The sequence below is a fragment of the Elgaria multicarinata genome, chromosome 11 (assembly GCF_023053635.1).
Source record: "Elgaria multicarinata webbii isolate HBS135686 ecotype San Diego chromosome 11, rElgMul1.1.pri, whole genome shotgun sequence".
Classification (NCBI taxonomy): Eukaryota; Metazoa; Chordata; class Lepidosauria; order Squamata; family Anguidae; genus Elgaria; species Elgaria multicarinata.
Window position 1 is genome coordinate 48,049,411 of NC_086181.1, and position 19,484 is coordinate 48,068,894.

Here is a 19,484-nt window from a genome sequence, read left to right on the forward strand (position 1 = left end):
CCCCTGAGCGCAGGCAACACGGCTGGGGGGCCTTCGTGGAAGCCGGGAGTCCGAGATGGAGACGCTGAAGGAAATCTCAGTAAACGAAGGCAGAAAAAAAGTTCGGCAGTTTATTTTGAGGCGTTTCAATCAGGACCAGCAGTTACGGGCTTAACAGAAAGTGCGACAATCCCCTAGATGTTAGCAGCCCTGGCCAACTGGGCGGATTTCCTGAGAAGCCTGAGTGCCTTGTCCAGGTTCAGCAGGGAGAAAAGCAGACAGGCGGCGTTTTGAACCACTTGGGGGATTTTTAGACGTTGGTGCTGCAAATGAGTAAGTTCTAGGATAAGTTAAGGGTGAGTTTTAGGGTGCAGGGAGGTCGTGGGTTGAAATGACAAAGGGCGGCATTTGAGGGCAGGAGGGGAGGGAGCAGGGTTTGTGGGTCCAGGAGGGGAAGGGAACAGGGCGGCGGGGTGGAGAGAAACAGCCTGGCTGCCAGCAGTTCCTTGGGGAGCTCGGAGCTGTGTTTAGACTCTGCGGAGGGACACCCCCCCCCCATGACAGGGATGCTACCGCCTGCATACGGCCTTCCCGAGCGGCCAAGAGAGGGGCCCTTGGTCACCACACCGGTTTCAAGGGTTTCTTTGAGCTACCGGACGTCTTTCGCTCCTGTACCATATATTTGCGCCTTCTTCAGGTCTCTAAAAATGCCGTCTCCAAGATGAATTCTGTTTTAAAACGCCCTCAAGGATGCAGGCGTTCACCAGAAGGCCAGGATGGGAGAGGCTCAGAGGAGCCAAATCTCCCTGGGGCCAACAAAAACTTGATGAAGAGCAGAGAAGCTTGATAAGCAGAGAGAGAGAGAGAGAGAGAGAGAGAGAATTTCTTCTGGCTAACTGACAACAGTGGTGGCGGTTAAGCATTTTGAGCTCAACTTTTTGGCTTAGTGGGTCGTGTGATCCATTCCTGACCATGGTGGCGACATCGCCACGGTTTAAAGACACTCACTCACCATTTGCTGCAAAAGGCTGAGCGGCCGAACCAGGGCTTCTTCGCATGTTGTCTGAACAGGCCCAATATTGGGGAATAATAATAATAATAATAATAATAATAATAATAATAATAATAATAATAATAATAATAATTTTATTTCTTACCCGCCTCTCCCTTTGGATCAAGGCGGGGAACAACATTAGTGCAGGAATCAACACATCTTTAAAATTCTTGATTTTACATTGATCTGGATAGGCCTGCTAGAAGAGGCTAGCCTTCAAAGCTCTTTAAAATCACACAGGGAATTAACATTACGAATCTCCTCCGGCAGGCCGTTCCATAATCCAAGGGCGACAGAAGAAAAGGTCCTCTGGGAAACTGATGTCAGCCTAGTTTTGGCTGACAGGAGTAAGCTCTCCCCAGAGGACCTGAGTGTGTGGGGCGGACTGTATGGGAGAAGGCGACCCCGCAGGTAACCTGGACCCAAACCATGTAGGGCTTTAAAGGTAATGACCAACACTTTGTACTTTGCCCGGAAACTAATTGGCAGCCAGTGGAGTGACTTTAATGTTGGGGTAAGATGCTCACCGGTGTACCGGTGAGCATATATGTACCGGTGACCAACCTGGCTGCCATATTTTGAACTAGTTGAAGTTTCCGAGCTAGGTACAACGGTAGCCCTATGTAGAGCGCATTGCAGAACGTGCACAACCGTCTTTAGGTCTTCCGACTCTGAGAAGGGGCGCAGCCGGCGTATCAGCCAAAGCTGAGAGTAGGCACTCCTGGCCGTCGCATCCATCTGGGCTGTCATTTGGAGCGACGGATCCAGGAGCACCCTCAAACTGCGAACACAGTCTTTCAGGGGGAGTGTAGCCCCATCCAGAACTGGCTGACACACCTCCAAACCTAGGTCAGAGCCCTTGACAGCAAGCACCTCCGTCTTGTCTGGATTCAGCTTCAGTTTGTTTTTCCTCCTCCAGCCCATTACTGCCTCCAAGCATTCATTCAGAGGAGACACAATAGCCTTAGCTGATGCTGTTGTCGAAGGCATAGAAAAATATATTTGGGTGTCATCGGCATACTGATAGCACCCTGCCACCCCATGCCTCCAGAGGATCTCTCCCAGCGGTTTCATGTAGATCATAGAATCATAGAATCGCAGAGTTGGAAGGGGCCTACAAGGCCATCGAGTCCAACCCCTGCTCAATGCAGGAATCCACCCTAAAGCATCCCTGACAGGTGGTTGTCCAGCTGCCTCTTGAAGGCCTCTAGTGTGGGAGGCATCAATGCTGATGTTAAACAGCATTGGGGAAAGGATGGCACCTTGTGGTACGCCATACAACAGCTCCTTTTTTGAGGAGCAACTATCCCCCAGCATCACCATCTGGAACCTACCTGAGAGGTAGAACCGGAACCACTGCAGCACAGCGCCCCCGATTCCCAAACCCCTCAGGCGTTCCAGAAGGATACCCTGGTCGATGGTATCGAAAGCCACTGAAAGGTCCAAAAGTACCAGCAGGGACACTCTCCCCCTGTCAATGCTCATGCGGAGATCATCCACTAAGGAATGTTTAGGCATCATGGCAACATCCCAGCTGTCGCCCCCTCGGTGCTGGGGTGTGTGTGTGGGGGGGCAGCCGCCGAGCCCCTGTGTTCCGCCTTCTATCCCCGCCAAACAAAGAGAGCCGCCCAGCCTGCGCTCTGGCACCTCGACGAGAGCCGTTGGTCCCCAGTGGCTGCCGTGCCTCCTCCTCGCCTCAGGGCCACCCATGCTCAGGGCTGTGGCACACAAGGAGCCGCTCTTTCTCTTTCGAAGCCTCCGCGCTTGAGACCCCTGTCCCTTCCTGAAGCAAGGAGGCCAGGGGAGGGGTGAGCCGGAGACCGCCCTCCTGCCCGGTCCGGAGTCAAACCCTTTCTCCGCCTCGCCCAGGACTTCCACCTGGCTTCCACCTGGCAGCTGCTCTGCAAGGCCTCAGGCAACCGCTGCGTTTGTGGAGTGCCTCTTGTCCGCCTTGGGATGCGACCTGGGGCCTCTGGCCGCTGGCCTCTCCTTGATCTAGGGGAAACCGATGATTTGAGCTTTTCGCCCCCAGGTTCGCTCTCCCAGGATCTCTCCTCTTCTGAGCTCCTGCGGTTGCGCTCTGGATCACAGGCACTGGATGAGAGACAGCTAACAGCCCAACTGCGGAAGGTAAGGAGGCCTCAACGCCCCACAGCAGCCCCACTTCTAAACGGCCAGCAGTAGCTGCCCCAGAGCACGTCGCGTGCCTGCAGTGAACGGGATCCCAGCGCCGAAGACGTCAACCCAGCGTATGGCTGCGCTGGAAAAGGAATCCAGAATAAAAGCGCCACCGTCACCCTGCCCTTCCCCACACCGATGGCGCCTCCACCCATGGGGCTCTGCGTCCAGTTCTGGCCCCTGCACCTCAAGGCAGACATTGCAGGGCTGGGAAGAGGGCAGAACAGGGCGGCCGAAAGGACGGGGGGTCCAGGAGCAGCTCCCCCACGAGGACCGGTTGCGACATTTGGGGTTCTTTAGCTTAGGGGAGAAAAAAGGCGGATAAAGGGAGCCCTGATCGAGGTGCACAAACGTATGCGCGGTGTGGAGAAAGCGGAGAGGGGGATAGAACACTTTTTCTTTTTGCTCTCATAGTCCGAGAACCCACCAGGTGCCCTAAATAACAGGGAGGCCTTCTTCACGCAGCAGCTACTTAAATGATGCAATTTGCTGACACAGCCGCCTACGTGGATGGCTTTAACGGGGAATGGGATGAATTCACGGTGTGTGAGGGTATCAGTGGCTACTAGTCATGGCAGTTACATATATCATTTGTATTGATTTAATAGATTTATATCCTAGAGACCTAGAATAGTAGAGTTGGAAGGGGCCTACAAGGCCATCCAGTCCAACCCCCTGCTCAATGCAGGAATCCACCCTAAAGCATCCCTGACAGATGCTTGTCCAGCTGCCTCTTGAAGGCCTCTAGTGTGGGAGAGCCCACAACCTCCCTAGGTCACTGGTTCCATTGTTGTACTGCTCTAACAGTCAGGAAGTTTTTCCTGATGTCCAGCTGGAATCTGGCTTCCTGTAACTTGAGCCCGTTATTCCGTGTCCTGCACTCTGGGAGGATCGAGAAGAGATCCTGGCCCTCCTCTGTGTGACAACCTTTTAAGTATTGGAAGAGTGCTATCATGTCTCCCCTCCATCTTCTCTTCTCCAGGCTAAACATGCCCAGTTCTTTCAGTATATCCCACTTTGGGGCTACAGTGCTCAAAAGAGGTTACAATATTTATAAAATAGAACAAATGAAGCAAGACCCACGTGCTCAAAAAGCAAAACTGAACACCCCGAGCAGCTCCACTTGAGCAGGACCCAGCCTCGGATGTGCCTTCCCACAAGGAGTTGCCTTTCCGCTGGCCCCGTGGGTGGGGGGTGGGGGGCAATCCGGCTGACGGGTGTTCCCTTTGCTGCCCCATATAGCTGCTCTTGGGGGCTTCTGGCCGGCCACTGTGGGAACCGAATGCTGGACTAGAGAGAAGCCCCTGGGCCTGATCCAGCACGGCTCTTTGTACGTTCTTCAATCCAGTGGTGGCAAAGAAGGACATTCTAAACATCGCTGTCTGAACTTGAAGATGGTTTGCATCACGGCTTCCACGTTTTGTGTTCGAGATGCATTTTGGGCAGGGCCTTGGCAGGCGAAGGGGGCCACGAGAGGAAGTGGGTCAGGAAGGGCCCGGCCGTGTCAGTAGGAGCCGGGTTGCGAGACCCACGTCAGCCGTGTGCCTTTTCACGCATCGTCTGTTTGGCTGCAGGGAACGTGATCGGGGGGGGGGCCTTCCCACCCGCGATTTTTCAAGCCCCATGCTGTGCTCTCGGGACGAGGGGGGCTTGGGGTGAAGTGGCATCCTGGCTCCTCTTCCGCCTCTGCGGTGACGCCGTCTTTCTCTCTCTCGGTTCTGCTCCAGGCCATCGAGTCCCGGCTAAACGTCACGCTGGTGGAGGACCTGGGCGAGGCGTTGGCCGACGGAGTCCTGCTCTGCCAGCTGGTGAACCACCTGTGCCCCCGCACCGTGCCCTTCATCCACGTGCCCTCGCCTGCCGTGGTGAGCCTTTGTGGGAGGGGAACGGGGTGCAGAAGGGCACCAGCCGCCGACCCCCAAGCCCACCCTTCGATACCTTGGTTGCCTCCAGGCTGGGCTCCCCCAAGGGAGATCAGGATTGGCCCCTCGTCCATCCAGCCCTGCTAGGCTGACGTTTTCTCTCCCTGCCCCCCCCCACTTCCTTTTCTCTCCCGGCAGCCAAAGCTGAATGCCATCAAGAGCCGGAAGAACGTGGAGAGCTTCTTGGCCGCCTGCCGCCAGCTGGGGGTCCCCGAGGTGAGTGAGGCTGGGCTTGCAGCGGGAGGGCCGAGGAGGGGTTGCGGGAGGCCTCCTGGAGGGGTGGCCCAGGCCCCCCCGTCCACTGACCCCCCCCTGCACGGCCCTTCGCAGGGCTCCTTCCGTGCCCACCCGCCCGCCCACGCTCCCCTGCCCTCCCTCAGCCTTTGTGGGCGTGTCCGCCGTACTTTTGTTGTCCTGTGTTCTCTCCACCTGCCACAGGTCTCTCTCTGCTCTGCCTCGGACCTGCTCCTCCTGCTCCGCCAAGGCAACGCCCGGGGCCCGCTCCGCCTCCTTGAGGCCCTGCTGCTGCAGCAGCGGCGGCAGTGTCCCCCGGCGGGGGGGCCCCTTGCTGCCCCCACCGAGCACCTTGCTGGCTTTGGCGTCTTCTATGTCCTCGTCATGCTGCTGCTGTTCCTGGCCTATCGCAAGCTCTGGGGCGGCTGAGAGGAAGGAGGGGGCGGCGGGATCCCCCTTGTTAGGCTTCGGAGAAGAATTGGAGCCTGGGGGTGCGGTTGGATCCTCTTCTCCTTCCCACCTCGGCCCCTCCGCCACCTTCCCCCCCCCCAGGAGCTCCACCACGCCCCTCCCTTTCCAGTCAAAACTGGCTCCAGGCCGCCTGTCCGCGTAATGGGTCACTTGGGTTGGAGTGGCCCTGCCTAACGGTCAGCGGCCCCTGCCCCAGGCTGGCTCTCCCTGAAAGCCCAGAATCAGTCACATCTGTGCCTTGTTCAGTTGTTAAGGTGTTTGGACACCAGAAATACTTTTTTTGCCAGGAGAAAACCACTGCTCTCGACCCAACAACCCAGCCTGGCCCCAATTCTGTGCACTTAAAACTGCATTGCACTAAGTCAAGAGTGCCTGCAAGGGGGGGGGGGCTGATGCGCATGTGCCCTTGGGTGTCTTCGCAGGGACACCCCCACCGGGCAGCACAGAGTCCTGCGCCCACTTCTTCCTGCGAGAGCAGGGCTGCTCACACCCCAGGGGCCTCTGGCCGTGGTCGTCAGCCGCTGCTGCTGCTGCCGCTGCCCCCCCCCACCTCACCATGCCTTCGCTTCAGCGAAGGTCTCTGAACCAAATACCCCAAAGACCCCACCTTGGCAGAGTGCTGCTTCCCTCCCGTGCCTGGGAAAACCCTTCTTTATAGACGCTGCAGGACTTTTCTATGCCCTTTTGCACCCCCAAGGGGGTGTGGGGTGCCTCTGGGCACCCCCACCCCCTCCCAGCACCTGGACCACGACATTTCTCGGTCTAACCACCGTCCTGGAAAGCTGCTGTCCTCTCAGCCCCTGCACCTGCCTCGTGGGAAGCCGTTCCCAAAACCTCCTGGGGCTTTACTGTTCTGAACTCCTGCCCTTTGGCAGCAACCAGTGTTGGCCGCCTGCATGAGATGCCAGACACGGAGTGGGCAATGTGAGGCCAGGGGAGAGAGCGCCCTGGGTGGAAGTCTTGGGGGGGGCACCATCCGCTCCTCCTCCTCCACGCTCTGTCCCCTCCGGCATCACACGCTGCCTGGCATGCAGGGCCTTAAAGCCACCCGGAAGGAGTGGGAACGCCTTAATTCAGGGAGAAAGTGAGGCTCGCCCCTTTCCAAGGAGGGCTTTTATCCTGGTGGAACCCTGTTCCCAACTTCCAGCCCCTTTTAGTCTCACTCCCCATTTGCTGCCTTAAAATATTAAATTATACATATATATTTTATATATATATATATATTCTATATATATATATATTTGAAGAGAGAAAACTATGGGAAATTGTAAAGATCTGTCTTTTTACGCATGTACAAAATTGTAAATACGTTGCTCTCCTATTTATCGTTTTCCTTCTCTCGGGACGGAATTCTTTTGAAAAGGGCTGCAGTTGTTTGCTTCACTACTTCTTCTTTCCCCCCCTCCTGTAAATTCACTTTTGTGCGTGTCTTCGGCCTCTCTCCTACAGGGATCCGCCCGACTTCCGTTTGTTTTTTCTTGCCTCACTTCTGTACATTGTAAAATGACAAGAAATGAATTTTTCCAGAGGACAGTTTTGTGGCTCTTGTCTCTCTCTTTGCTTAAGCTCTTCGGCCGTCCTCATTTCTGTTGCAGCTGGGTCAACCTGTCTGCTTTTGCAGTTACTTGTTGTCAGTTGCATTCATGGTGTCAAGAGCTGTGCGGCTCCCCCCTCCCTGTCCTGACCCAGCCAGAGTCTGGCCCACTCCAGAAACAGGGGAGGCGCCCCGCCCCATGCATGTAGATGTGCGTAGCCCCGCACAGGGTAAGTATCCCTGTTGCATGCATCCGTTCAGTCAGCCACAGTTTCTGCGTGAGACCAGAAACAAAGTAGGGCCTCTTTCCTGGGCTGATCCAAAGCGGTGCCCAGGCGTAGGCCAACTTTTCCGCCTCGAGCAGCGTCCACTGAAGCGTGCACCCTCTGCAGTTGGGGGCCAAAGGAAAAGAGGCCATGTTGCTTTGAAGACATCCTTCTCCGAAAGGGCACTGTCTGAAAAGTTAGGTGAAGAGCCAAAGGGCCAGAGAGCGAGGGCGGCACAGCTCCCTAAGCACCTTTGGGAGGGGGGGGGGGGCTGCATCACGGCAGGAGGGAAGCAGAGGCTAAACATGGGGCCGGGGGGGGGGGGGAGATTGGGCTCCAGGCCGGTTTGAGTTTCTGCCACGTCCCTCGTGCTTCTCTAGCCTGGAATGGTTGAGCATCAGCCCCTTGCGCAGAAGTTGAGGGAGGGCCAGGTCCATGGCCTGCTGCCACTGGGTGCCCTGGAGCCCCAGCCTGACTGCCTGTCTCCGGGGTGGAGGCCCACGGCACGGTGGTCTTCAGGGTGGTTCCTTCCCTGCCTACGGTTGCTGCAGCGGCTGCCCCGCTAACCTCTGCCCCTCGCTGCCCTTCCCAGGAGTCGCTCTGCTCCCCCTACCACGTCCTGGAAGAGGAGGGGCTGCCACGCCTGGCCGCCACCGTGCAGACGCTCCTGGACCGCGGCTCCCCTGCGGCCGCCTGCAAGACTGGGCCGGCCTAGAGTGACGGGACTCCCGGCACAGGACCTGCCCTGCCCTACTGCGTGGACTTCGCCCCTCGGGGCCTCTTCAGGGCCGCTCAGGCGCAGGAGCCTCGACTTGCCCTTGGGGGGCGGGGGGGAAGGACTGTACCACAGGCGGCAGAGGAAGGACTGTACCACTTTGTTCTGTACGACTGGACTGGAGCAGGAGGGGGGCGTCGTGGCGGCTCGGGCCAGCAGAAGCAGCCGGGCTCAGCCTTCCGCATCTTCTCTGGGAAGGGAAGGAAGGAAGGAAAGGGGGGCGGGAAAGCCCCTGCATGAGGCCCTGGGGAGAGGGGGCCAGCGGCTGCCAGCCCGTGTGGGCAGCGCCCTGCTGGAAGGACGGAGGCGGCTCCCGTCCAGACGCGGCACACTGCTGGCCCCTCCCTCTGCCGGGACTGTACCACCCCGGCGCCTCCGCAGGCCCCGGGAGGGAGGGAGGGAGGGCCTCCTCCTCCTCCTGAGTAAACTGCTTTGCCTCACACGGACTGGCCCCGAGTCTCTCTCTCTCGCGCGCGCTCTCTGTCCGTCCCGGACCCCCGCCAGGCCAGGCCAGGCCAGCCACGGTCACGGCCCCCTCGCCCGGCGGCGGCGGCCTCCTCTCCCACCCGCAGGCGGAGTTCAACGGGGCGGGGGCGCCCCCTCCCTTCTAAGGCTCGCGTCGCCTCGAGGGCGGCGGCCAGGGGGCGGGTCCCTGGCTGGGGAGGCCGCCGCCCCCCCGCCCCCAGCGCCCTTTTCTGCCCTCCGACGGCCTCCTCCCCCCCCTTTAAAAGGCGTCGTCGTGACGTCACGGTGGGCGGGGCTGGCGGCGGCGGCAGCCAAGATGGCGGAGCTGGACCTGCTGGGCTCGATCCTGAGTTCCATGGAGCCCCCGCCGGGGCTGGGCGACCGCGAGGCCCGACGCGCCAAGGGTGGGTCGGTGGGGGGAGGGCGGGCGGCCGGCCGGGGACCCCCACCCCTCGGAGGACCCAGGCGTCCGGGACCCCCCGGGCTGCCCCCCCCGGCGCCTCCCAGCCCCCCCGCCACGCGCGCAGGCGCCCCCTCCCCCTCCAGGCCGCCCCCGGGCCTCTCCGGTGCGGGGGGGGCAGGAGGAGCCCTTCGGGGGGCGGGGCTTTCGCGAGAGCAGCAAGAGGGCGCTGCAGGAGGCGCAGCCCCCCGCCCCCGCCCCCCGGCGCTGAAATGAGGGGGGGGGCGCCTGGGAGGCCGGCCTCGGTCCTGGGGCTCAGCATTCCGGTTGCCCCTTCCTCGCACGGTGCTCTGGCTGGTGGATCGCGGGGTTCACGCAAAAGACAAGCGCAGGCGCCCCCCCCTCCCACGCCTCAGAGCCCCGCAGGCGGCCACGGGCAGGCGGGGGGCTCCTCCTCCTCCTCCTCTTCCTTCTGGGGGGGGGTCCCGATCGGGCTCCGAGGCTGCCAGTTGCAGACCCAGACTCCGTGGCGGCCTCCCTTTCCTGGGTGGGGAGGAGGGGAGGGGAGGGGGTCACGGTGCTTCCCTCCCCCCTCTAAAGGGCTGCGACGCCTCCTTCCCCCTTAGTTAGGAGGAGCGTTGAGGCAAAACATGCCGGCCGCTGGCCCTGCCCACTCCCCCTCCAGCTCCACCCCTTTTGCCCTCCGCCCCGCCCCCCACGAACGCCCCCTTCCCCCCCCCCCCCGCTGTTTCCCCAGCAGCTCCTGACTCCTCTTTGCCTCCCTTGCAGAGCAAACCGCGCAGCTGAAGAAGTTGCAGGAGCAGGAGAAGCGCCAGAAAGTGGAGTTCAGGAAGCGGGTGGGTCCTCCCCACTTCCCGCGTCCCCAAGCGGGGTCTGGGCGGAGACCTGGGGCTGCCCCCATAAGCGCCGCTGCTCCTGCCTGCCCCCAGGCCTGCTGACCCCTCCTCTCTCTCCCCACCCCCACGTTCCAGATGGAGAAGGAGGTCTCGGACTTCATCCAAGGCAGCAGCCAGACCAAGAAGAAGTTCCGGCCCATGAACAAGATTGAGCGCAGCATCCTGTGAGTGGGGGGCGGGCAGGGGCAGGGGGCAGGCTGCCCTCGCTGTGGGGCAGGGGAGGCAGGCAGCGCCCCACGTGGGCCGCTTCTTTCCGGAGCCCGACCTGGGCCCTGACGCTCGGCCTCCCCGTTTCAGGCACAACGTGGTGGAAGTGGCTGGGCTGACCTCCTTTTCCTTCGGCGACGAAGAGGAGTCGCGCTACATCATGGTCTTTAAGAAGGCAAGCGGGCGGTCTCTCTCCGGCTCTGGGCGTTTGGGCCGCCCCCTGGGGGGCCGCTCCCCCACCCCTGCCCAAACCGGACAGGAGGTTCCGGAGCTCCCGCTGGCCTTCTGACCCCGTCTTCTGCACCGCAGGAATTTGCCCCATCGGATGAAGAACTGGACGCCTATCGCCGGGGGGAAGAATGGGACCCGCAGAAGGCTGAGGAGAAGCGTCGCCTGAAGGTGTGCAGGCTTCCTTCTGTTGGCAGGGGGGAGTTGGGACTGGGGTACTGGATCACCGAGGAGCTGCAGGGACACACCCACGCCCCGGGTCTGTACAGGGCAGGCGCCGCACCAGGAGTGTCAAGCGCGCGCCATGAATAGGTGCACAGTGCTCTGCACGCTGCCTTGCTTCAGACCACGTTGGGGATCACGGCTGGTCTTCATAGAATCATAGAATAGCAGAGTTGGAAGGGGCCTACAAGGCCATCGAGTCCAACCCCCTGCTCAATGCAGGAATCCACCCTAAAGCATCCCTGATAGATGCTTGTCCAGCTGCCTCTTGAAGGCCTCTAGTGTGGGAGAGCCCACAACCTCCCTAGAGAACTGGTTCCATTGTCATACTGCTCTAACAGACAGGAAGTTTTTCCTGATGTCCAGCTGGAATCTGGCTTCCTCCCCCCGCCCCCGATGAAATCCAACTCATTCAACGCTCCCCTCCTTCACGGAAGACTAAACGCCAGCTCTCTTGCTGTTCCACTTGGGGGGGTGGGCCCTTTTCCTTTGGGGCTTCCCCCACCCCACCCCCATGGTTGGGCTTCTGGTTTTCCTGCCCACTCCGCTCCTTCCCTGTCCAACAGGAGCTGGCTCAGAGGCAGGCAGAAGAGGAGGCGCTGAAGGGGCCCACGGCCGTGAACCCCAACACGGACTACAAAGACAAGTACAGCCACCTCATCGGCAAGGTGGCTGCCAAGGACGCTGCTCACACCATGGAGGCCAACAAGGCCTATGGCTGTGGTGAGCCCACATCCACGGGGTGGGGTGGGGGTTCCAAGGAGGGCTCCCCCCCCCCGGCTTCCTGGGGAGAGGCCCTCTCGCCGGGCCCCTGTGGTGGAGCAGGGCTTCAGAGGGGCCTGGGCTCTCTGGGGGAGGCTGGGGGCCCCAGCCGCTCGGCTTCCACCACCACCACCTCCTTCCCCTGTCTCCCTGTTCCCTTCTAGTTCCCGTGGCCAACAAGAGGGACACCCGCTCCATTGAAGAGGCCATGAACGAGATCCGAGCCAAGAAACGCCTGCGCCAGAGCGAGGGCCCGGGTCTGCCAACCAACAGCTCGTAGAATTGCGGGGGTCGTGTTGGGGGTGGCCCCCGCACCGTCCGAGTGCGCTTGATCACTTCAGGGACTGTCTCCAGAGCTGCTGCTATTTGTGAATCCTGTTTGGGGGGCTCCAGAGCGGATTGGAGTGGGGGTCACTGTGCACCCTCCCCTCCCCAGGGGTGCCCCTCCCCACCCCACCCTCTTTTCCCTTTTGAGTATTTAACCTGTAGCCTAGGAGTGCGTTTTAATCCTGGCAAGGGTGAGGGTTATTTTAAAGTCATACCAGCTTGGTGAGGGACATGCCCGCCTCAAGCTGGCCTGGGGGGTGGGGTGGGGGTGGGGGCTTTGTGTGTGTGCGCGCACACACGCGTTTGGAGGATGATTTAGAGAACTTAAGAGAGAACACCCGATTCTTTCCCGTGTGTGTGTGTGTGTGTGTGTGTGTGTGTGTGTGTGTGCGCATGCGCTGTTCAGGCCCCCTTGCTGAACGGATAGAGGGGGGCCCCTGCAGTATGGCCCTCCTTGCAAGGCTTGGTTGTGGGGGTTGCAGCCCCCTTGATCTCTCCCCCTCCGCCATAGCTACCTGCTCAGCAGCAGGACCCTTCCTGTCCAAAGGAGGGCTCTCCTTGCGGCTGCAGTGTTGCTTCTGCCTTGCTAGAAGGTGCTTCGCCCCGGGTGCTTTTTCAACCAGTGTCCCTTTTCCCTGCCAGAGGAGGGAGGCGGCGGCGGCGGCTGGGAGCCGGAGTTGCCGTGCTGCCTTCCTTACACTAGGTGTCACCGCTCCCCGCCTGAAGTTCTTTGCGTCGCCCTCCTGATGCCATTGGCCAAGAGATGCTCTTCTCCCGCCCGCTGGGCACCCATGCACACACACACGTGCAGTTCAGAGGAGAGCGGACTGAGGTGGACAAAGTGCCGTTGTGGGGGCGAAGAGGGGCCGTTTGCCCCCGCAAGGAAGGGCTGTGGGGCGTGGTCTGCATCTGGGGGCAGGGACCCCCTTTTCCCTTGGACAAGAGTAATCCTAGCTTTGGAGGAGGGGAGGGAGGGGGGCAAGCGTGGCAGTCCCCTACCGTTTTCTATTCCTGTGATCTTTCCCCAACGTTCTTGCCAGGTTTGGAGAGTTTTATTAAGTGTGTAAATAGAGCTGAATTTTCCACCCGCCATCCCGCTTTTTTTTTTCTGCTGTAAATTCTGGAGTGGGGAGAAGTACAACCTCGAGGGGGAGGCAGGAAAGAGGGAGCGCGCGTGTGTATGTTCTCCATTAAACACTTGTTTTTGAATGCTGCTTTGTGCCGGCCTCTGATTATTGTGAGAGGAAGGAGTAGGCTCTCGACTCATTTTTAAGGTTAGGGAAACTTCGCTTAGAAGGGAGACAACCATTTATTTATTTATTGCATTTCTATACTGCCCAATAGCCGAAGTTCTCTGGGCGGTTTACAAAATGGGGCCTTGTGATGCTCCTCCTGGAACTCCGAGTCAGCCAGTGGCATTAACTGGCCGTAGTTGTGGGAAGAGAGGATCGTCACCCAATGCTGACCTAGGTGCGCCCAGGAGTGGCCGGGATGGGGGGAATGGCTTCCAAAGGGAAGTCCACTGGGTCGAGGAGGAGGAGGAGGAGGAGGAGGAAAAGCAAGTGCCCCATGGTTACTCGTCTGCCACATTTGCAGGCACGATGCTACTGAATTCATTTATTTATATATTTATTACATTTTTATACCGCCCAATAGCCGGGGTGGGTGGGAGGCAGGGCTCACTTTGGCCTTCGTGGCCGCTGGGGGGCCTCTATCCTGCCACTCTGCTAGCCCGGCCTTCGATCCGGTCCGGAATGCCGCAGGGGGAGAGGGCTCCGTTTGGTTGGTGCTGCAAAAGGGCAGGGCCTCCTGTGCAAGCCCGTACTAAGTGCCATTTGTTGGAACGGCAGGTTATAAATCAAATAATAAAATAAGTACGAATTGAGAGTGATCAAAGATCCCCGGTTAAGGCCACTCAAAAGCAACAAATTTGGCTGTTTAAACTGCTTAGCGGCACACGTAAAATCCGTTCCATGGGTGGGCCAAGTCCTGAGGCCGAAAGTCACTCCCAGGAAGACTGGTGCAAAGGGAGCAGAAGCCGGCCTTTGCAGAGGGCGAGGAGGAGGAGGATGAAGATACGGGGCTCAAGGGAAGGGAGCGCTGTGCCCTCCTCCCCCCTCCAGTAAAGAAACGCACACGGCTTGGTTTGGCACAGCGGGCGTTTTATTCATGGCCCCAAGGTGGGATGGGGCAGCAGCTCCACAGGTGCGCTGTGAGTGCATTCACACAGGGCCCTGAATGCAAAACCAGGATGGAGTCCAAACGGCCCCGGTGGATGTTCTCGACGCCCCTCGGGTGCACAGCAGCACAGCGCCCCAGGTGGGAGGCCGTTGGTTTCGGGTCTCTGCGGAGCTCTTTTCCCCTGGGGCGGAGCCGTAGGCCAGAGCCATGGTTTACTTGGCCATGGGGTGCCGGAATTTGCGACCGGCGAAATGTGCCTTCTCCCCCAGCTCTTCCTCGATTCTGCAAAGAGAAGACGGGCAGTTCTGAAACAGCAGCCGGCTGCTGGTGCGGAGCTGCTGAATTGGAAAGCTGCCCCCCTCCGCCCCGCCCCGCCCCGCCCGGGGCAGGGAACGGGAGGCCTCCGCTCACCTCATCAGCTGGTTGTACTTGGCCAGACGCTCGGACCGGCAGGGGGCTCCGGTTTTGATCTGCAAAAGGACACCCAAATATTTCCACGGCCTCTCAAGGGGAAGGGGAAGGGGAAGGGGGGGCTTTTGCCTCCAGGCAATGGCCAGATTCTCACCTGTCCTGTGCAGAGTCCCACAACCAGGTCAGCAATGAAGGTGTCCTCCGTTTCCCCGGAGCGGTGGCTCACCATGACCCCCCAGCCGTTCGTCTGGGCCAGTTTGCAGCTGAAAGGAACACAAGCGGGACGGAGGTGGGTGGTTTTTAATGTAAATGCTTTTACATATATTTTGGTTTTTTTATCATTTTAAGTCACACGGGGCCTTTTAAATGCGAGAGGCGACTGAGACATTCCATTCCTCCTCCTCCTCCTCTCAGAGTGGGCTGCCCTGGCCCCTGAGACGCCCCGGCCCCTGAGACGCCCCCTCCCCCAGGCCAGAGGCCAAGAGACTCACGCCTGGATGGACTCGGTGACGGAGCCGATCTGGTTGACCTTGAGCAGGAGGCAGTTGCAGGCTTTCTGCTCCACCGCTTTCTGGATCCGCTTGGGGTTGGTGACAGTCAAGTCATCCCCCACGATCTGGATCTGCACCTTCGTCAGGAACGACTTCCACGTCTCCCAGTCGTCCTGGTCAAAGGGGTCCTCGATGGAAACCACTGCGGAGCGGGCAGAGGGGAGGAAGGAGGAGGGTTAAAAGCCAATGCCTCCCAGGGATCTCCCCCTCCCCAACTTGCTCGGTCAGGGATCAGCATATCATCCCATGGATGGGAAAAGCCAGGGCTCAACCCCGAGGCCTGAAGCATGAGCAGAGTGCCCCTGAGCACACACAGAGCGCCTGCCCTTGTGCCTCGCTAAAAGGGGACCCTCTGTGTCTCTGCTCAGCGCTCAGCCCCACGGGACGCCCCCTGGCCCCCTTCATGCCCCGTGGGCCTCTCACCGGGGTAGTTCTTGATGAAGCTCTGGTACAGCTCGCCCAGCTTGTCGCCAGAGATGTAGCGCTTGGGGTCGTCGGGGGACTTGAAGTCCAGGTCGTACTGGCCTTTGCGGAAGAACTCGGAGGCCGCCACGTCCATGCCGATGACCACCTTGTCCGGGTAGCCGGCTTTCTCGATGGCGCTCTTCAGCAGCTCCAAGGCTGGTGGGGGAGGAGGGGGGAGAGGGAGGCGCTGGGGACGCGGGAGCACAAGGAGCCGCCCCACCCCAGAAGCAGCCGCCTCGGGCCCAGCGGAAGCGCCAGGCATTCCCTGGAGGGACCGGAAGTGGTCCCTTCGGGTGGGGCTGGAAGAACTCCGGAGTAAAGCCCAGGGGGTTCGTTTAGAGAGAATTGCCTGCAGGGGGCGGGGGGGGGGAAGCTATTTTCTGCTTCCAGTCTGTTGAAGGACCAGCCCGAGGAAGAGACCTGTGCAACTCAGAAGCCTGCAGCCAGCTCAAAGAGAGGGTGCTGCTGCCTCATTTCCTCTGTGTTTCTAGCCATCCCCCACTCCCCTCGCTCCCGTTGTGGGCCCTCAGCACGATGCGAGCCTGTGCGCCTTTCCCTCCATCTTCCGAGGACTGAGATGCACCCGATGCTGGGTTCTTTCCGAGGCGCCTCGCCCTCTCGCTCGTCTTGCCCGGGGGTCCTTCCTGCAGCATTCTCGGGGAGGCCACGGCTTCCTCCCCAGCCCGGCATCTCCTTTGGCCTTTCCCAGCACTGCTGGCCTTTCCCCGGGGCTCCAGTTACAGCCATGGAGCTAATTCTGGCCCCAGCATTTAAAGGGCAAGACGGTCTTAGCTGGAGGGCAGGCGGGGGGGGGGGGGGGAATGAAACACAACCCCCCACGGCCGGCTAAAAGCTCTAGCAACAGCAGGAGGAGGAGGAGGAGGAGGAGGAGGAGGAGGAGGAGGAGGGCAGCCTCTGCCCTGCTCTGCCTTGCAAGGCTGCTGCTGCCCACCCACCCCCCCGCCCCCGCGGTACCTTCGTTGTTCTCCAGGATGTTGGGGGCAAAGCCGCCCTCGTCGCCCACGTTGGTGGCGTCCTTCCCGTATTTGCTCTTGATGACGGCCTTCAGGTTGTGGTAGACTTCGGCCCCAATCCTCATGGCCTCCTTGAAGGTGCTCGCCCCCACAGGCAGGATCATGAACTCTTGCATCGCTAGCTTGTTCCCAGCATGGGAGCCCCCGTTGATCACATTGAATGCCTGGAACGCGGGGGGGGTGGGGGGGGCAGGAGGAAGAGGAGCAGAGGGGCTGACCGGCCTGGACCCACCGTCTCTTCACCTGCAAACCAGCCCCCCACACACACATGCACCCCCACCCTTCCACTCCCTTCCCGTGAACCGCCCTCCACCCCCACCCTCGTCCTACTGGGTTGCTCAGCGGGAGGCCCTGCGTCCTTGGCTGGGCTGCCTCCCTCCGCAGGGCCCTGCTCCGCAGTGGACCACCTGGAAGGGTAGAGCCCCAGCGCGGCCCCCACCCCTGCACCGCTGCTTCCGGAGCCCCCTCCCCTCCAGCAGCCTTTGCCAGCTCCACGGCGGCGAGACCCACCCAGCGTGAGTGTTTGGGTGCCCTTCCCTCCCCCCCCCACCCCGGGCCACCTATGGGGTGCCCTTCCCTCCCTCCCTCCCACCCCGGGCTACTCACGGGGACAGGCAGGATGACTTCCTTGTTGCCGGCCAGGTCAGCAATGTGGCGGTAGAGGTGGACGCCTTTCTCCGCTGCACCGGCCTTGCAGACGGCGAGCGATACCCCCAGGATGGCATTGGCCCCAAACTTGGCTACGGCGAGGAAAGAAAGGCCAGAAGTCAGCATCTTGGCAGAAGCCTCGGGAGGGGCTCACGGGCACAGGGGGGGAGGGGCCCGCGAGGTGGGGGGTGGGGGGAATGCGCCCCACCCCCACCCCCACCCCCACCCCCACCCCACTTACATTTGTTCTCTGTTCCATCCAAGTCGATCATGATTTTGTCGATCTTCTCCTGCTCAACCACGCTAATCTTCTAAGAGAGGGAAGAGAAGGCCGGGGGGGGGGGAAGCGGAGGGGGGAGCGGAGGGGGGAGCATTGATTTCCTGGCATTCTGACTCCTGGGGAAGCAGGGATTGCTGCATCACGGCTTCTCAAGTGGGAGCACACGCACACGATTTCTGCTGGAACGCTCTTCTCTAGCCACTTTCCGCCCCCTCCCACATAAGAACTCAGGAGTTCTGGCTCCCAGCATGCCTTGCTCTGCCCACAAGCGAGAGAAGGAAGGGCACGCTCCGTGCCTCAGCCCCCCCCGGCCTGTCTCCCAGCTCACATTTGCCCTCCTCCTCCCCCTCCTCCTCGCAGGACCTCATTTCTGAACAGAGAAAGGGTTCCCTGAGCATGCTAATCTCCAACCATTGAGCAACCAAAATAAACCTCTGTTCCCATCCATGGGGATAAACCGGGAGGGAGGGAGGGAGAGCTTAATTGTGCCCAGTGAAACTGCCTGGGATGATTCCGTGGATGGATGTGAGGCCACTGCCACCGTGGGGATATTTGGCCTTCCCTTGCAAAATCCAGCTTGGCTGTCTGGCTTGAACCCCCTGGAACTATTTTGCCCTGCAGAGCACCTGCCCTCTGCCCGAGAGGTGGGTTGATTGGCTCTGTGCATGTGGGTGGGTGGCCTGGCCGTGGGGGCCCCAGGCGCTGGAGGCTTTGGGGGGACCCTCTAATTCTGGGGGTCCCGGTTTGTGCTCTGCCTCCTTCTCCCTTAGAGCCCAGAGCTGCTCAGGGTCAGAGGTGCTAGAGCCCTCCCTCTCTGCCCACAGGCCCCCCTCCCTCCGCCACTCTCACCTTCTCAATCAAGGCGGGGGCGATGGTCTTGTTGATGTGTTCCACGGCTTTCAACACCCCTGTGTGAGACAGACGGATGAATGGATGCAGAGGTTATCCTGCAAAGCGTGAAGGGACACACACCCCCTCCGCCAAAGCCCAGCATCAATCCTGTTGGGAGTTTTTTGTGGGGGAGGAACTGAAGAATGGAATGAATATGTAGAATTTGGGCAAAGGGCTGGGGTGGGGGAGGGCTGGACACGTCAAGCCAAGTGACAGACGCAGCAGATGGGGGAAGCATTTGCAGCAGGGCAGCCCAGAGAGAGCCGCCCCCCCCCCGCCCCCAAGCCACTGAGCTCCATCCAGTTCATGCTCAGCACCCTGCCCTCAGGCCCCTCAGCAAGGCACGTAGGGAAGGGCTTCCCCTTGCTGGGGATCTTGAGGAATGCGGGGGGGGGGCGGGAGGGTTGGGGCCCAGCTCTTCTGCCGAGTAGCCACCCAAAGCCTCTCCCCTACACTAAATCCCTTCCTAAAGCCACGACTGGTGGTGGCCGTTGCACCGTCCCGGAGCAGTGAGTCCCGCAGGCCCTGCCTGGAAGAGCCTGCCTCTCTGCCCCCTCCCCCTCCGCTGGCTTCTTCCTCTTGCCGTGGTGTGCACCAGCCCCCCCCCTCCAGGGCCCCCAGACAGAAGGCCTCCCTGCCCGCCTCGCCCCTCCCGCCTCACCTTTGCCCAGGTACCTGGCCTTGTCCCCATCCCGGAGCTCCAGGGCCTCGTAGATGCCAGTGGAGGCCCCGCTGGGCACAGCAGCCCGGAACCGGCCTGGCGAGGAGAGAAGAGGCTCAGCGAGACGCCCTCCCCGCCAAGGAGACGGGTGGATGTCCGGTGCCCCCCCACGCCCCGCGCCCCCAGAAGGGCCCCATGCCCAGGCCCGCCTCTCCCCAGCTCACCCTTGCCAGTGTGCAAATCGACCTCCACCGTCGGGTTCCCCCGAGAGTCGAGGATTTCACGGGCATGGATCTTCTGGATAGACATGGCTGTGGGGAGGATGGAGGCAAGAGGTGGGGGTGGGGGTGTCAGCGGGTGGATCTCAGGCCCTGTCCTTTCTAGGACCACCGCCCACCCACCCCACCCAGAAAGCCTCCCA

At 60.6% G+C, this 19,484-nt stretch overlaps 4 protein-coding genes across 6 annotated transcripts in view; 2 read left to right on the plus strand and 2 right to left on the minus strand.

Moving 5' to 3' along the window:
* The window catches only part of LRCH4 (leucine rich repeats and calponin homology domain containing 4), a 45,879-nt gene extending 37,495 nt beyond the window's left edge, over positions 1–8,384 (plus strand). For 2 of the 3 annotated variants that reach the window (XM_063137534.1, XM_063137535.1), the window contains exons 15-18: positions 3,066–3,163; positions 4,939–5,076; positions 5,272–5,349; positions 5,572–7,508. In XM_063137534.1, the coding sequence (XP_062993604.1) occupies positions 3,066–3,163; positions 4,939–5,076; positions 5,272–5,349; positions 5,572–5,796 (539 nt within the window). In that variant the 3' untranslated portion in view covers positions 5,797–7,508. Of the gene's footprint in view, positions 1–3,065; positions 3,164–4,938; positions 5,077–5,271; positions 5,350–5,571; positions 7,509–8,230 lie in introns of those variants that run through there. The other variant, XM_063137536.1, reaches the window with a different exon arrangement.
* INCA1 (inhibitor of CDK, cyclin A1 interacting protein 1) overlaps positions 1–19,484 on the minus strand; it is a 222,711-nt gene that overhangs the window by 157,565 nt on the left and 45,662 nt on the right. The gene's annotated exons all lie outside the window — the stretch shown is intronic.
* Positions 9,167–12,199, plus strand: SPAG7 (sperm associated antigen 7). Its single transcript, XM_063138413.1, has 7 exons — positions 9,167–9,282; positions 10,068–10,135; positions 10,271–10,359; positions 10,493–10,577; positions 10,712–10,801; positions 11,419–11,575; positions 11,779–12,199. The coding sequence occupies exons 1-7, from the start codon at positions 9,195–9,197 to the stop codon at positions 11,892–11,894; spliced, it is 693 nt and encodes a 230-aa protein (XP_062994483.1). The 5' UTR covers positions 9,167–9,194; the 3' UTR covers positions 11,895–12,199.
* Positions 14,083–19,397, minus strand: ENO3 (enolase 3). The gene is made up of 11 exons (XM_063138412.1): positions 19,288–19,397; positions 19,064–19,159; positions 18,361–18,419; positions 17,473–17,542; positions 17,190–17,323; positions 16,525–16,747; positions 15,508–15,705; positions 15,025–15,226; positions 14,688–14,796; positions 14,534–14,592; positions 14,083–14,404 (listed from the first exon to the last, which is right to left on the minus strand). The coding sequence occupies exons 1-11, from the start codon at positions 19,370–19,372 to the stop codon at positions 14,335–14,337; spliced, it is 1,305 nt and encodes a 434-aa protein (XP_062994482.1). The 5' UTR covers positions 19,373–19,397; the 3' UTR covers positions 14,083–14,334.